General features: G+C 71.5%; 2 protein-coding genes and 1 long non-coding RNA gene across 9 annotated transcripts; 2 read left to right on the forward strand and 1 right to left on the reverse strand.

Annotated features, from left to right (window-relative positions):
• Positions 1-1,074: 1,074 nt before the first annotated feature.
• Positions 1,075-8,537, reverse strand: TRMT61A (tRNA methyltransferase 61A). Of its 2 annotated transcripts, none has more exons than XM_058291137.2 (4): positions 6,789-8,537; positions 5,915-6,274; positions 3,105-3,371; positions 1,075-2,113 (listed from the first exon to the last, which is right to left on the reverse strand). In XM_058291137.2, the coding sequence occupies exons 2-4, from the start codon at positions 6,243-6,245 to the stop codon at positions 1,854-1,856; spliced, it is 858 nt and encodes a 285-aa protein (XP_058147120.1). In that variant the 5' UTR covers positions 6,246-6,274; positions 6,789-8,537; the 3' UTR covers positions 1,075-1,853. The 2 variants fall into 2 exon arrangements, with proteins under 2 accessions (XP_058147120.1, XP_058147124.1); XM_058291141.2 differs by lacking the exon at positions 6,789-8,537 and adding an exon at positions 6,472-6,738.
• LOC131277138 (uncharacterized) lies at positions 4,197-5,991 on the forward strand. The gene is made up of 3 exons (XR_009184325.2): positions 4,197-4,999; positions 5,278-5,436; positions 5,542-5,991. It is a non-coding gene; the product is annotated as an uncharacterized lncRNA (long non-coding RNA).
• A 2,149-nt stretch (positions 8,538-10,686) lies between the features above and the next one.
• Positions 10,687-13,686, forward strand: CKB (creatine kinase B). 6 transcript variants are annotated; one of them, XM_058291201.1, is made up of 8 exons: positions 10,690-10,783; positions 10,914-11,157; positions 11,337-11,491; positions 11,591-11,723; positions 11,934-12,105; positions 12,784-12,907; positions 13,034-13,223; positions 13,327-13,686. In XM_058291201.1, exons 2-8 carry the CDS (start codon positions 10,965-10,967, stop codon positions 13,503-13,505), a joined length of 1,146 nt encoding a protein of 381 aa, XP_058147184.1. In that variant the 5' UTR covers positions 10,690-10,783; positions 10,914-10,964; the 3' UTR covers positions 13,506-13,686. The 6 variants fall into 6 exon arrangements, with proteins under 6 accessions (XP_058147159.1, XP_058147184.1, XP_058147167.1 ...); XM_058291194.2 differs by having other exon boundaries at positions 10,711-10,783; positions 10,950-11,157; XM_058291204.1 differs by having other exon boundaries at positions 10,726-10,783; positions 10,932-11,157.
• The last annotated feature ends 246 nt before the right edge of the window (positions 13,687-13,932 follow it).

Below are 13,932 nucleotides of genomic sequence, written 5' to 3' on the forward strand. Positions count from 1 at the left end.
GGGCTTCCTGGGGGAGGCGCAGAGCCCAAGGCCCTGGCCTCTGGCCCCGGGGGGGCTCCCGGGTTGGGGTCCCCGGGGGTGAGCGCAGGGCTGTGCAAGCCGGGGCGCATGTTCCGGGTCCCCTGTGGTTGGGGCGGGGCGGGGACTTTCCAAGGAGCACGGAGGCCTCTGGGGCCAGGCGGGGCTTCCCGCTTAGTCCTCGCCCCGTGGCTGCCCCGAGGAGGTGACTGTCACTGACCGCAAGCGTGACCACCGCAGCCCAGCACCACCGCAGCCCAGCACGGGGGCTCCTGCCCTGGGTGCGGGGCTGGGAGGTGGAGGGCAGTGTGCGGCTGGCTCAGGGCCAGGGGGCTGAGTGGAGGGAGCAGGGGGTGCCCCGGGGACTGCACACCAGGGGCGCGGTAGGGGGGGGCATGTGCAGGGGCCCAGGCTCAGGGAGCAGCTCCGTGGGGGGCAGGTGGCGGTGAAGGAGGGGGGCGGAAGGGGGCTCTCCGCCGCAGCCTGGAGGCCTGGCCTGAGGCAGTGCCGGGTCAGGGGGCGGACCCCAGGGAGACCTTCCCAGGTCTGCCTGCTGTGGCAGCCCCCCCCCCCCACCGTGACCCTCGGGGTAAGGTCTGGTCTCCTCCTTGTCTCCAGGCCAGGCGCAAGGTCAGAGGTCAGGTTCTGGAAGGGGGACAGGACCCTGATGGCTGTCAGGCAAGAGGCCTCGCAGGGCAGAGCAGCCCGTCGCCCGGGGACGCGGCTGCCTGGAGGACCTGCCCGTCCCTCGGGGTCAGGAGCTGCGCTGGCCAGGCCACTGCCCTGTTGGGAGGGGCCCACGTGCGCTCACACACACACACACACACACACACACACACACACACTCCACCCCCCCCCCCCCCGCCCCCCGCACAATCGGCCCTTTCTCCGGCCGGGCACAGGATGGCGACACACTCACTCCTTTGTCCACCGCGGCCCAGGCCTTTGTCCTGGAGCCCAGAGCCCCCAGGCGCCCGTCCTGGGGGTGGGCGGCGAGCGGGGACGACCCACCGAGAGGCGCGGGGAGGCGGCGAATCAGGTGGCATGACGCAGCGGTGGCGGCAGCAGCCATTTATTGCGCCACGGGCAGTGGGAAGCCAGCCTGGGCCTGAGGTCCTATGGCCGCTCAGCTTTGCCCCATGGGCGGGAGACCGCGTCCCGGGCCACCGAGCAGGGGACGGGCCTGCGCCCCCCTCGTGCTCCCACCCTCTGGGCAGCTGTCCACTCACATGGCCCCAGGGGCAGCCCGGCTGTGCCCCTCCCACCCACTTAGTCCCTGGGAGGAGGGGCCATCCCAGGACCCCAGGGCCCCTGTGAGGGACGGAAGGACCCAAGTGGTTCAGGGATCAGCCAGGTCTCCTGGGTAGCCTGCAGCAATGAGGGGTCCCCTGGGGCCCCAGGCTCCTTTTCTGTAAGGCGAGTGCCGCTGCGTGGTCTCCCCCAGGAGCACGCACCCAGCCCCAGCTGCAGCACACCAGGGCAGGGCACAGGGACAGACGTGGACACGGACAGCACCCCGGGATGTGCGCAGGCCTGGACCCCAACAGAACCTCAAGGCTGCCAGCAGCTACGGCCTGCGCTGGGGAGGCAGCGGGCCGGTCGGGGGGTGCAGGGCAGCCGGAAGGGGGGGCCCTGACACCCGGGGGAGGCCTGTGCAGCAGAGGGGCCAGGCCGGGACACTGCGCTGGGGGGGAGGGGACACTGAGCCAGGCGGGAGCACGAGGGGCCCGGCTGGCCCCAGGCCCCGCCCGCCGTGGCTTTCCAGACAGGCCGGGCAGGCGCCCGCTGCCCGTGCACGGTGGTCCCCGGGGCTGTGCCCGTGCCCGGCGGCTCCGCTAGCCCGGGCTCTTGGTGGCGAAGGTCAGGTAGCCGGTGTGGCCCACGGCCTCCTTCATGGGTGTGCCGCTGCGGAAGGGGCCGGGCTCCGGGCCGGGCGGCGCGCCCAGGTCGGCGGGGGGCAGGCTGACGGTGCGCACGTGCGACAGCTGCGGCAGCACCTCCAGGGTGCTCAGCTCCGAGAAGCCGCGCGCCGCCAGCGCCTGGCACGTGCGCTGCACCTGCTCGATGCACGGCGAGAAGGAGCACAGGCGGCCACCTGCGGGAGGACGGGCGGGGGTCGGAGGGCGGGGGGACAGGCCAGGACCGCCCCGCCCACGCCCTGGGGCCCGGGAAGACCCCCTGTCCTGGCCCAGGATCCACCGTGAGGGCTGGGCCGTCGGCGGGGCACGGGGGACCCCAGGCCACACACCCCACGGCCACTGGGGGCAGAGGGGGAGCGCCGGGCGCCTCCCTGTGTGCGGCTCTAAAAATACCGCGCGGAGGCCGGGGCTGCGGGGGCGGCTGCTGCCACAGGAAATGAGAGGCTGTCGCCGCTTCGGGGAACAAGGAGGCGCTCTGTGGGCCGGGGCGCTGGGGCCAGGGGGGTCGCAGTGCTGTTGCCTGGGCACAGCAGCCACAGTCTGTCCAGGGGTGCGGGCACCTCGGCCAGCCTGGAGCCTTGGGGCCCGGAGCACAGGAGGGGGTGCCGGGAGGGGGCGCAGGGCGGGGACAGCAGGCAGGGCCGGCGGCCACCCAGGGTGCCTGAGGGAGGCCCCATGTGACCCCGCCGGCTCGGCCACCAGGACGGGCGGGAGCCTGCAAGAGAGGCAGGCAAAGGACAGAGGGCCCTGCCACGACTGGTTCCGGGCCTCCCCTCCCCCAGCCCTTCCCAGCCCTGCCCCCCCTCCCCCACACCTCTGGGGGAGGGGAAAGGGGAGGGGACGGGGGAGGGGCAGGCGGCTCCAGGCTCCTTCTCCAGAAAAGGGAAAAACTGCGGCTGCCTCCGGGCAGCTGCCTTCCCCTTCCCCCTTCCCCTTCCCCTCTCAGCGTCTTCCCTAAAAGGGGCTGAGGCGCCAGGGCCGGGCCCTGCGGGGAGGGAAGAGCCCAAGAGGCAGGCGGGGCTGGCCCGTGCCCTCTGACCCTGCACAGCTCCCTGGGGACCAACTGCCTCGTGGCCCTGGGCCTCAGGCCTCTGCAGCCTCCTAGGGCCCTGCAGTGCCATGGCGCCCAGGCGGCCGGGGACCCCGCACTGCCTCCCATCTGCTCACCTTCGACCTTGAGGGCGTCCCAGGCATGGCCCACGGCCTCCCAGGGTGACGGGATGTCCAGGAAGACGGCGTCGGCCACGCGGCTCACGCCGAAGCCGCTGCGGCACACGTCCAGGCAGCGCACGGTCACCCAGCGGCCCAGCTGGTGCTCCTGGAACTCCTGCCGCGCCTTCTCGGCGCGCTGCGCGTGGAACTCCACCGTGTGCAGGTGGCCCGTGGGCGCGACCGTGCGGATGATGGCGTGGGACACGGAGCCGCTGCCGGTGCCTGGAGGACGCGCGGGGTCACCGGGGGCCTGGGTTGGCGGCGCACGTCTCCGGCAGGGTCGTGGGCAGCGAGTGGCCGCCCTGGGGACTGCACGTGGGGGTCCAGGGGCCGTGCCCGCCTCAGGGCACGCGGCGAGCGGGGAGCCCGAGCGGCCGTCCTGGGGCCCATCCACGCCCCCGTGACCCCCACACCTCGACTCCGGCCTTGGCTTCCCTCGTGGGCCAGTCGCCCGTCCTGAATGCAGCGCTGTCCACAGCCTCGTCCACCCTCACGGCCACAGGGCCGTGACCAGCCCGCTGCACGCCCCCTTCCCGCCCCGCTGCCTCTTCTCCACCTCCTCCTGCCTGCACTGGGACCAGCGCCTCCCCTGCCTGACCTCCAGCGCCTGCCCAGGCCACCCCACAGCCAGGGCGCCCCCACCCCGGGGACCTCAGCCAATGACAACCCCGGCGCTAGCTCCCTGCGCTCTAACTGCACGTTCACACCCAACAGCAGCTAGCGCGAACATGGCCGGCCTGGGTGGGATCCAGCCCCCACCCGCTCCCTGCCAAGGCTGTTCCACCCAGAAAACGACACCCGGGTGCTCAGCCAAAATCCTCCTGCTTGTCGGATCCATTGGAATGCTGGCCCACGGCCCCTCCCAAGGCCCCTCCCGGAGCGCACTAGCCCCCCCCCCCCAGCCAGGGCCCTGCCCCCCCCTCCTGCCCCCCCAGCCAGGGCCCTGCCTGCCCCCCCTCCTGCCCCCCCCAGCCAGGGCCCTGCCCCCCCTCCTGCCCCCCTCACCAGGGCCCTGCCTGCCCCCCCTCCTGCCCCCCCACCTGCCAGGGCCCTGCCCGCCCCTCCAGTCCATCTGGCCTCAGCACAGCCATGGTGCTCCTTCCCACCTCCAGCCCTGGGCGTGCCTTTCCTCTCCCCACAGCCCGCCTTGCTCCCCAGGGCCTTGCTCCCCAGGGCATCCTCCGGACTACAGAGCCTGCTCCACTGTCCCGGCCCACTCGTGCCTCGCCTCTGCCCCCACCCCAGGGCCTCTGCATGGCCCTCACCCCAGCTCGAGGTCGGCACCTCGTCCTCATCGGCCTCCTCTAACCATCCGAGCTGGGGGGAGCCTCTCCTGAGTTATTCCAGCGGGAGGCCCTGCGCTCCCCTCTGCTTCCACGGCTGCTGGCCGTCTCCCTCCACCACGGCAGGAAGCTGGCCTGTCACGGTGGCACTCCAGCTCCGGGACACCGAGGGAGCCTGGGCACTGCCCGGAGCCTCTGTGAGCCGCTCTGCCCCCCACCCCAGCACCCGTGCACCCCCTCGTGCTGAGCACGGCCGGCCTCTGCCCAGCCGCGCCCTCCCTCTGACCCTCAGCCTGGCGTCTGCACCCGACTCTTCATGTTTCAAAGAGCTGGGCCAGGCCACGGGAACTGTCCACACGGAGAAGCTGGGGCCCAGGCAGGGACGGGCGGCCTGAGGCCTCCCAGGCCAGCAGCCATGCTGGGAACTCCGCGGCGCCCTGGACTCCAGAGGGCTGGGAATCCCGGCGCCCTGTGTGAGTGGGGGGCGGGGAGCGGCTGGCCTTCAGGCGCTTCCACCTGCATGCCGCGTCCACGGCTCGGAGACAGCAGCGCACACCTGGGCTGCAGGTGAGGCCCAGCTGTGGTCGTTTGCGGGCAGGCTCCAGCCCAGCGATCCCCTTGGAGCAGCCCTGGTTCCCCTTCTCACCGGGCCCTGGGCTGGGCTCCTGTTCCCTGCAGCCAGGGACCCCCCCCCCCCCCCAGGTGCCCTTGCCCCTCCATCAGCCCAGGGACCGTGACAGGCAGTCAGCACCTCGGTCAGCGCCAGGCGCCCATGGGGCCCTGCCATCAGCACCCAGGGGTCTCCCCCCAGGTCCACCCCCTGTTCCCTCTTCCTTGGATCACAGCTCCAGCCTCCTGCCGGTTTCCCTGCATCAACTCCCCAGAAAGCTCCTGTTAAAAGAAAAGCCAGGCCCGGTCACTTCCTCACCAGTGCTGAGATTAAGAGCCGAACCACGCCGACCTCGCGGGCACTTCCTGTAACACCGAGAACACGCCCCCCTCAGGTACCTGCCACCCACAGTCTCCTGGGACGCTTTCCCCACCCCGTGTCCGCAGGGCTTGCCCCCTTGCCACTTCCAGTCTTTACTCAAACGTCATTTTCCAAACAGGGCCGACCCGGGCCGTCCTGTTTAAAACTACAGCACCCGCCCACCTGATCCTGCTTCACTTTTCTCCATAAACCTGCAGCAGTCCAGACGAGCTACGCCTTCGCCTTGTCCTGCTTCCTGCCCATCTCCCTCAACTACACTGTCAACCCCGGGAGGGCCGGTTTTGCCCCAGTGACCCTGGGAAGGTTATACCTGTTTCCCCAAGTTCAAAGTAAAACCAAAATTAGAGCCACCTGAGCCCAGAGACGAAGGGCAGGAGGTGAGTGACTGGGCCGCGCGCAGCCAGGCCGGCAGGAGGCAGCGTGGGCGCCGGGTCTGAGCGCCACTCGAGTCTGTCTCTGGCCGGGGGGACGCAGGCGCCGGAAGGACTCACCGGATTCACAGACCACGGAGCCGGGCCGCAGCTCCAGCATCATGGTGAGCAGCGCGATGTCTGTGGAGTAGAGGATCTGCGTGCGGTGCGGCAGGTTCAGCGTCCACAGCTCCGGGGTGGGGTGCAGCACGTACACCCAGCCGCCGCGGCCGCAGGTCACCTTGGAGCCGAAGGGGCGGCCGATGAGGTCCACTGAGTGCCGCAGGACGCCGTGCCGGGTCTGGGTCTGCGCCCCACGCTGCACGCGCACGGCCATCATCGCGCCGTGGCCCAGCGACAGGATGGCCGTGTCGCCCTCCTTGACCAGCTCCTCGTAGGCCACGAAGCTCATGGTGGTGCGGTCGGGCAGGTGCCAGGGGCCTAGGGAGGGGCGTATGCGGGCATAAGCGGGGAGGGGGCGGGAGGCAGGAGGTGGAGCCGGGGCTGTGAGCCGCGAGGGGTGGGGTGGCTTGGCCCCCGCCCCGCAGGCTGCCACCTCCAGGCCCCAGGGCTGCACCCAGGCCTTCCTGCTCTGGGACAAGGGACGGGGCCCACGGCGCAAACCACGGGTGCACCACCGACTGCAGCCCGGCAACGGCAGAGGTCGACCCAGCGGTCCCCACGAAGGTCCCTGTCGCCCCACTTCCTCCAGGAGCCCGGCGCCCATCCCCCGGGCTGTGCGACGAGAGGGTGGCGGTGGGGAGGGGCCCACCAGCGGGGATACCCCTCCCCATCGCCCCCAAAGCGGGCTTCTCGGTGGGCCGGGGGCAGGAAGCCTCGGGGGCCTGGCCGTGACCGGAAGCGCGGGCCGCGGGGCAGGGGCGGGGCCGGGGGGCGGGCAAGGGCGGCGCGGGGGCAGCACAGCGCAGCGGGCACCCCGCGGCCCGGGGCTCACCCGCCCGAGCTGCGCCGGCTCCGGTCGCGTGGACTCCACACGTGGCTCCGCGGCCCTCCGCGCCGGCACTTCCGCTTCCGGGCCCGGCGCCGGGCGATGACGTCACCCCGGCCGCGGCCGCCCGGGGCCTGGTGTCCTGCTGGGAATTCCTCTGCGGATCGGCGCTCAGCGTCCGGGGCCGGGGCCGCGTGCCCGTGGGCCCGTCCTGAGGGTGGGGTCCGCGCCCTCTCGGCCTGCTCGGCGGCCTCTGCCGGCGCTGGCGGCCGGGGGGGGGGGGGGGGGGGGGGGTCGTTGCTCACCGCCCCGTGGCCGGCCCGCGGCAAATTCCTGGGAAGGGATGGCGGGGCAGAGGGTGGTCCCGGAAGGCTTCGCCGAGGGGCATCTGGGAAGGTCTGCAGAAAGCCTTAGGCGCAGGCCTGGCCTCCCCCTGCCCTGCCTCCCCCTGCCCTGCCCTGCCTCCGCCCCGGCAGGAGCACATTCTCTCAAGTGCAGAAGCTGCTTCCAGGAGTGGAAGGGGGACCCTTGTCCACAGGGTTCCACAAAAGCTGGGGGAGCTGAGCACACTTTGGTGCGTGGTGCAGACAAGGAGAGGGGCCCGAGCCGGGACAGAGGCAGAAGAGGGAAGTGGGAGCAGTGTTGTGTCTCAGCGGAGCTGACTCAGGGCAGGCTCCTCTCTGGGGGCGGGGAGGAGGGACTGTCTCCCTCCGTTCCCTGCCGCAGGGCACGTCCTCTTAGCCCCGGGAGCCCAGGGCCCCTCACCCCTAGCAATGACCCGGGAACAACCCCTGGCCAAGGGCAGGGTCCAGGCCCCTGCAGAGCTGCTCTTGGGGCAGTCTGGACTCTCCCTCCTCGGGGACGGAGCCCTTGCCCTGTGGGGCCCATCATGGAAACCTGGGGCTTGACCTCGGCCCCTCCACGCCCCGGTCCTGGCATGCGAGGGACTTTGGTGGACCCCTTCCTCTCTCTGGAATCACAGCAGCCCCGTTCCACGTCTCCCCGAGCGTTGCTGTGACTTGACTCAGCCTGGCTCAGTTATGCTGTCACCCCTGAGTCAGCCTAATTGCTCCCCTGGTGAGCCGGCTCCCGCGTCTCCCAGGAGCTCCTCTGCCCAGCCTCTCGCCGCGGTGAGGAGCTGAGGCTGGACACCTGCGGCGAGGCCAGCTGAGGTGTTGTCTCGACTTCCCACTAGCTTCCCTGACCAGGCCTGGCCTGCCAGCTCTGCTGGACCCCCTCCTCCAGGCAGCCTTCTCAGAGCTGCCTGGCCACTGCCCCTCAAGCAGCATGGGCCTCCCCCAGGCTCCAGGTGATTCCCAGCTCCAGGAGCGTTTGCACCTGGGGTCCCCTAACAAGATTGAGTCTTATGTATGCCCACAAAGTGTCCTCCTACTCAAGCCTCACCACAGTCCCCTGGGAGGAGAGTTTTACATGTGGGGGAACAGAGACTTAGAGAAACTAAGTAACTCGCTGGAGATTGCACAGCCATTCTGGCCAAAGCAGGATTTTTTTGTTTTTAGGAGGTACCGGGAAAAGAACCCGGGACCTTGCACATGGGAAGCGGGCGCTCAGCCACTGAGCTCCATCCGCTCCCGGGACTGGTTTTTGAAGCCAGTAAATTAGGCGTCAGAGAACCAAGAGCAGATGTGAAGAAAGGTGGGCACAGGCCGAGGCCCTGGAGAGGAGTGCCAGGCCTGGAGGGCTCTGCAGAGCCCAGGGCCGGGGGTGGTGGAGGAAGCAGTGTCCGCCCCCCTGCCCCCCAGCTGCAGGCCAGGGACAGGCTCCCGGGACCTGGAGCCTGGCCCCCGCCCGCCCCGCCTACACCCCGCCCCGTGGAGCGTGGAGCTGCACCCGCCTGCCCAGGGGTGAGCTGCAGCCAAGGGTGATGCTGAGGAAGCAGCACCATAAACCGGCCCTGGTGAGATCATGCATGGGTCTGGGCCCGGGACGCCGCCAGACTGGCTCCTGCGGGCCCTGTGGAAAAGGGGGGCGTTCCACAGCCTCGGACCAGCTCCCCTGGCAGTTGCCGCTCTGGCCGGGCCCTGCCCTTGTTCCCTGCTCTGGGGACCCCTCAGAGCCCCCGCCTGTTGCAGAGAGGGAGCCCGGCACCCTGACATTTGGACCCAAGGGCCTCAAAGACCCTCCTTCCCGCACTGGCCCTGCTCCCCAGTTCCTGCCGCTGCCCACTCCATGCAGCCTGTCTATCCGTCCAGCTCAGGCTTGGGACTGGGGCCCCGAGGGCCGGCCTGTGCCTGGGGAGCCCAGGGCTGGGCCTGTGGCTCGGTCCAGGCACAAGTCCACTAACTTCTTCCCAAAACGGGGATCAAAACGCCAACTCAGGAGGCTGAGGAGGGCTGAGGTGCCAGCCAGGCCTGCAGCCCCCCCCCCCCCCGCCTGACCTTGCCCGACCTTGCCACACCGGGAGGTGGGAAGGGTGGCCTCCCCAGGCCCCCAGCTGCCAGGGAGATGGGGGAGGCAGGCACCCGGGCTCCCCAGGCGCTCCTGGCCCCCTGCGGCCTGAAAGCTTAGTGGCCTCCAGGGGCCACAGCTCTTGTTTCTAGAAACAGAAACTTGAGCCCATCAGGCCTTGGGGGCAGGAGCGGGAAGGGCAGCTGCAAATATTTCTAAAATCCGGGGAGGGGCAGCAGTGGGTGGGGGCACAGGGACCCCCGGCTTAAGGGACACCTGCCGGCGTCCGGGGCCTTTTTCAGATTGCTTTGTTTATGGGTCTAAGAAGAGATGCGGAGGGGGAAGGGAAGGAGGCCCCTCTGCGGCCGGGCGGGACGCACGGCCCCAGCCCTGGACGCAGCAGTGCTCACTGTGCAGTGTGGGGGGGATTGTGCCCACATGCACACCTTGAGAGGGTCCCTGCTCCCTCAGCCGCACGTGGGGGGCATCCCTCCCACAAGCTGCAGCTGGCTCTCTTCACCAGCTGCACACCGTTCCCCAGACGGGAGGCCTCCGCTCCCCACGGGAAGGGCACCCGGTCAGTGCCCCCCACTGCCGCCCTCCACCTCGCCGCTCCCTCTTCCTGGGGAGGGAACCGAGACTGTCTTTTCTTTGGGCCGGATTCCTAGAAGTGGGATCACTGGGTCACGGAGTACAAACGTTTTAAATTTTAATAGACACTGCCAAGTCGCTTTCCGGAAAGCATGGAAGGAGCCACTCTTCCTGCTCTGTTCAGCCCCTCACCCTGGACCGGCCAGCCTTTAACACTTCGCACCCGCTGGTCGTTTATTCGCTTTTCCTTTTCCTCCCACCCTGGCCGAGTCTCCGGGACCGTCCTGGGGTGGGGGCTGGCAGGGGGAGGAGGGAGCGCAGCCCGTCGCGGGGGGCGGGGGGGGGGGGTCCAGGCAGTGCGGGGCTCGGCCTCTCAGGCCCCCTCTGCCCGCAGCTGCCCCGCGAGCCCGACGCCCGCGGCGTGCCCAAGGTCACGGGCCGCGCGCTGCGGGTCTGGGCCGCCGCCAGCCTGCGCCTCCCGCGCCCCCCGCGCCCCCCCGCGCCCGGGCACCTTGAGGAAGGTCGGCGGCGCCGGCTCGGCGCGGGCGGGGCTGCGGTGCCCCGGGCGCCGTCGTCGGACCCCGGCAGCGGCCACACCGCCCGGCAGGGGGGCGCGGGCCGAGCCGCGGAGGAGCGGGGTGTCCTCAAGTGCCCGGGGGCTGCCGGGCCTCAGTTTCCCGCCCGGGGGCGGGGGTCCGGGGGGGCTGCCCTGGGGTCCCGCTTACGGGTCGGGGGCGGGCGCCAGGCGGAGGCGGCGGGCGGCGCGGGGGTCCCGGCCAGGGGGCGGCCCGGGTGGGCGGCGGGCGGGGGTCGGGGGCGGCGGACAAAGCGGAGGCGCCGCCCCGCCGCGCGGGCCAATGGAATGAATGGGCTATAAATAGCGGCCAATGGGCGACGCGCCTGCAGCCCTTTAAGAGGCGCGGGAGCGCGGAGCGGCCGCTGTTGTGCGCCGCGCCCGGAGCCGCCGAGCCGCCCGCGAGGAGCCCCGAGCCCGCCGCCGAGTGAGGGGCCGGGGCGGGGGCGCGCGGGGCGCGGGGGCGGGGGGTGCGCGCGGGGCGCGGGGCGCGGGGCCGGGGCCGGGGGCCGGGGGCCGGGGGGCGGGGGCCGGGGGGCGGGGGGCGGGCCCCGCAGCCCGCCGTCTCCCCGCAGCCCGCCGTCTCCCCGCAGCCCGCCGCCGCCGCCATGCCCTTCTCCAACAGCCACAACGCGCTCAAGCTGCGCTTCCCGGCCGAGGACGAGTTCCCCGACCTGAGCGGCCACAACAACCACATGGCGCGGGTGCTGACCCCCGAGCTGTACGCCGAGCTGCGCGCCCGCAGCACGCCCAGCGGCTTCTCGCTGGACGACTGCATCCAGACCGGCGTGGACAACCCGGGTACGCGGCGCCGGCCTCGGGCCCCCCAGCTCGGGCAGGGTCCCGGCGCGCGCTGCACTCAGCCCGGGCCTCGGTGCCCCCTCCCCAGGACCCCCCCTCCTCCCCGGGACCCTGCGCCGCGCTCCGCGGGCGGGCGGGCCTGGCAGTGACGTCACCTGCCCGCCCCGCACCCCCCGCAGGCCACCCGTACATCCTGACCGTGGGCTGCGTGGCGGGCGACGAGGAGTCGTACGACGTGTTCAAGGAGCTCTTCGACCCCATCATCGAGGACCGGCACGGGGGCTACAAACCCTGCGACGAGCACAAGACCGACCTGAACCCCGACAACCTGCAGGTGCGGGGGCCGGGCCGCGGGGGGGGGGCCGGGCCGCGGGGGGGGGCGGGCCGCGGGGGGGGCGGGGGGCTCGGGCGCTCACCCCCGCTCCGCCTCCAGGGCGGCGACGACCTGGACCCCAACTACGTGCTGAGCTCGCGGGTGCGCACGGGCCGCAGCATCCGCGGCTTCTGCCTCCCCCCGCACTGCAGCCGCGGGGAGCGCCGCGCCATCGAGAAGCTGGCGGTGGAAGGTAGGGGCCGCGGGCGGCCGGGGGTCGGCGAGGGGTCAGGGGGTCCCCCGCCCCCGCCTGGGGGCCGCCACCCGAGCCGCCGGCGCCGCGCTCTTATCTGCGTGCGCGCGCCGGGGTCCGGTTTCCCCGAGCGCGGGCGGCCCTGGGGGCCCGGAGAGGGCGGGCGCTGGCCGAGGTCACGCGGATCCCAACGCCCGCCGGACTCCGCAGCCCTGTCGAGCCTGGACGGGGACCTGGCGGGCAGGTACTACGCGCTCAAGAGCATGACGGAGGCCGAGCAGCAGCAGCTCATCGACGACCACTTCCTCTTCGACAAGCCCGTGTCGCCCCTGCTGCTGGCCTCGGGCATGGCCCGCGACTGGCCCGACGCCCGCGGCATATGGTGCGCGCTGCCCCCTCCCCTGCCCCCTCCCCGCCGCCGCCTCTGGCTGCCCTTCCCGCAGGGTGGGGCCCACCTAGGCGCGGGAGTGAGGGAGCAAGGGTTACCCTGCGCTTCCGGGCGCGGTGCCTTCCAGGGCTCCCTGCAGGTGACCTTGGCCGCGCAGGTGCGGGAGCCACGCCCTCCCCCTCGGCCTCCCCCTCTCCCTGTGCTCTCCTGGGAGCTGGAGCCTCTTGTTTTCTCTGCTTTCTCACCTCCCCCCCCCCCGCGCGGCGGGACTTGCCAGGTGCTGGGTGACGCAGAAGCTTCTTAAGCCCGGGAAGGGGGAAGGGCTTCCAGCCTCCTGCCCCCCTCCCCCACTTCTGCAGGAGGGCCCAGCAGCCTCAGCTGCCTCTGCCCCTCCCCGCGAAGTGGAGACCCTAGCCCAGAGAGGGAGGCACAGTCCAGTGCCCAAGGCCACCGCGGCCTCCATGCCCTCCCCAGGGCGTCCCCCGAGTGCGGGGAATGGGGTCCTGGGAGGAGCCCACGCTCCTGGGCGCAGCTGGAACTGCGCCTCGGGAAATCGTGAAGGTCCCCGGGTCTGCAGGGGGGGCCTGGGGGGTGTGTAGGGGCTTTTCTGGATGGGGCCTGAGGCCACCGTCCAAGGAGGAGCCGCGGCCAGGCTGGGTGTCCGCCCTGCAGGCACAACGACAACAAGACCTTCCTGGTGTGGGTCAACGAGGAGGACCACCTGCGGGTGATCTCCATGCAGAAGGGGGGCAACATGAAGGAGGTGTTCACGCGCTTCTGCCACGGCCTCACCCAGGTGCGGCCCGCGGGCCTCGGTGCCGGGAGGGGCCGCCCGGAGCGCTGCGCCCAGCCCGGGGGCTCGACGGCCGCCCGAGGGGCGCTCAGCCTGGCCGCCCCCTCACGGCGTGCTCTCTGACTCCAGATCGAAACGCTTTTCAAGTCTAAGGACTACGAGTTCATGTGGAACCCTCACCTGGGCTACATCCTCACCTGCCCGTCCAACCTGGGCACGGGGCTGCGCGCAGGTGTGCACATCAAGCTGCCCCACCTGGGCAAGCACGAGAAGTTCCCGGAGGTGCTCAAGCGGCTGCGGCTTCAGAAGCGCGGCACAGGTGAGCGGGCCACGGGTGAACCGGGAGCAGGGGAGAGGACTCAGGTGCGGGTGCGGGGGAACCTGCCCGCCCCCCCGCCCCACACGACCGCACCTCCCCGCAGGGGGCGTGGACACGGCCGCCGTGGGCGGGGTCTTCGACGTCTCCAACGCAGACCGCCTGGGCTTCTCGGAGGTGGAGCTGGTGCAGATGGTGGTGGACGGCGTGAAGCTGCTCATCGAGATGGAGCAGCGGCTGGAGCAGGGCCAGGCCATCGACGACCTGGTGCCCGCCCAGAAGTGAGGCCCGCGCGGCCGCCCCCGCTTCCTAACTTATTGCCCGGGCAGCGCCGCCTGCCCCGCGGTGCCCGCCGCCGGCGGGAGCCCTTAGCCGCGCTGTAGAGACATCGTCGCCCTTGGTAGAGTTTATTTTTTTGATGGCTAAGATGTTGCTGATGCTGAAATAAACTAGGTATTTGGCCTGCGCCGCGTCTCCGAGTGGGGCCTCCCTGTCCGCAGGGCCGGCCCGGGTCCCGCAGCGGCGTCTTCCCTGCTGTCCCCGAGATGGGACAGGAGCCCGCGGGCGGGGGCAGCTAGCCTGACCCGGGCATCTGAGGGCACTTGCTCGGCTCTGCCCTGCAGTGTGGGGAAAGGCATCCAGTTGTTCCTGGGCTCCTGGCCCCCTCCCCCCAGCCGGGCTCCATGCATGCCCTCCCCCCACGCCCACTCTG

This window comes from Dasypus novemcinctus, chromosome 3, assembly GCF_030445035.2.
Source record: "Dasypus novemcinctus isolate mDasNov1 chromosome 3, mDasNov1.1.hap2, whole genome shotgun sequence".
Classification (NCBI taxonomy): Eukaryota; Metazoa; Chordata; class Mammalia; order Cingulata; family Dasypodidae; genus Dasypus; species Dasypus novemcinctus.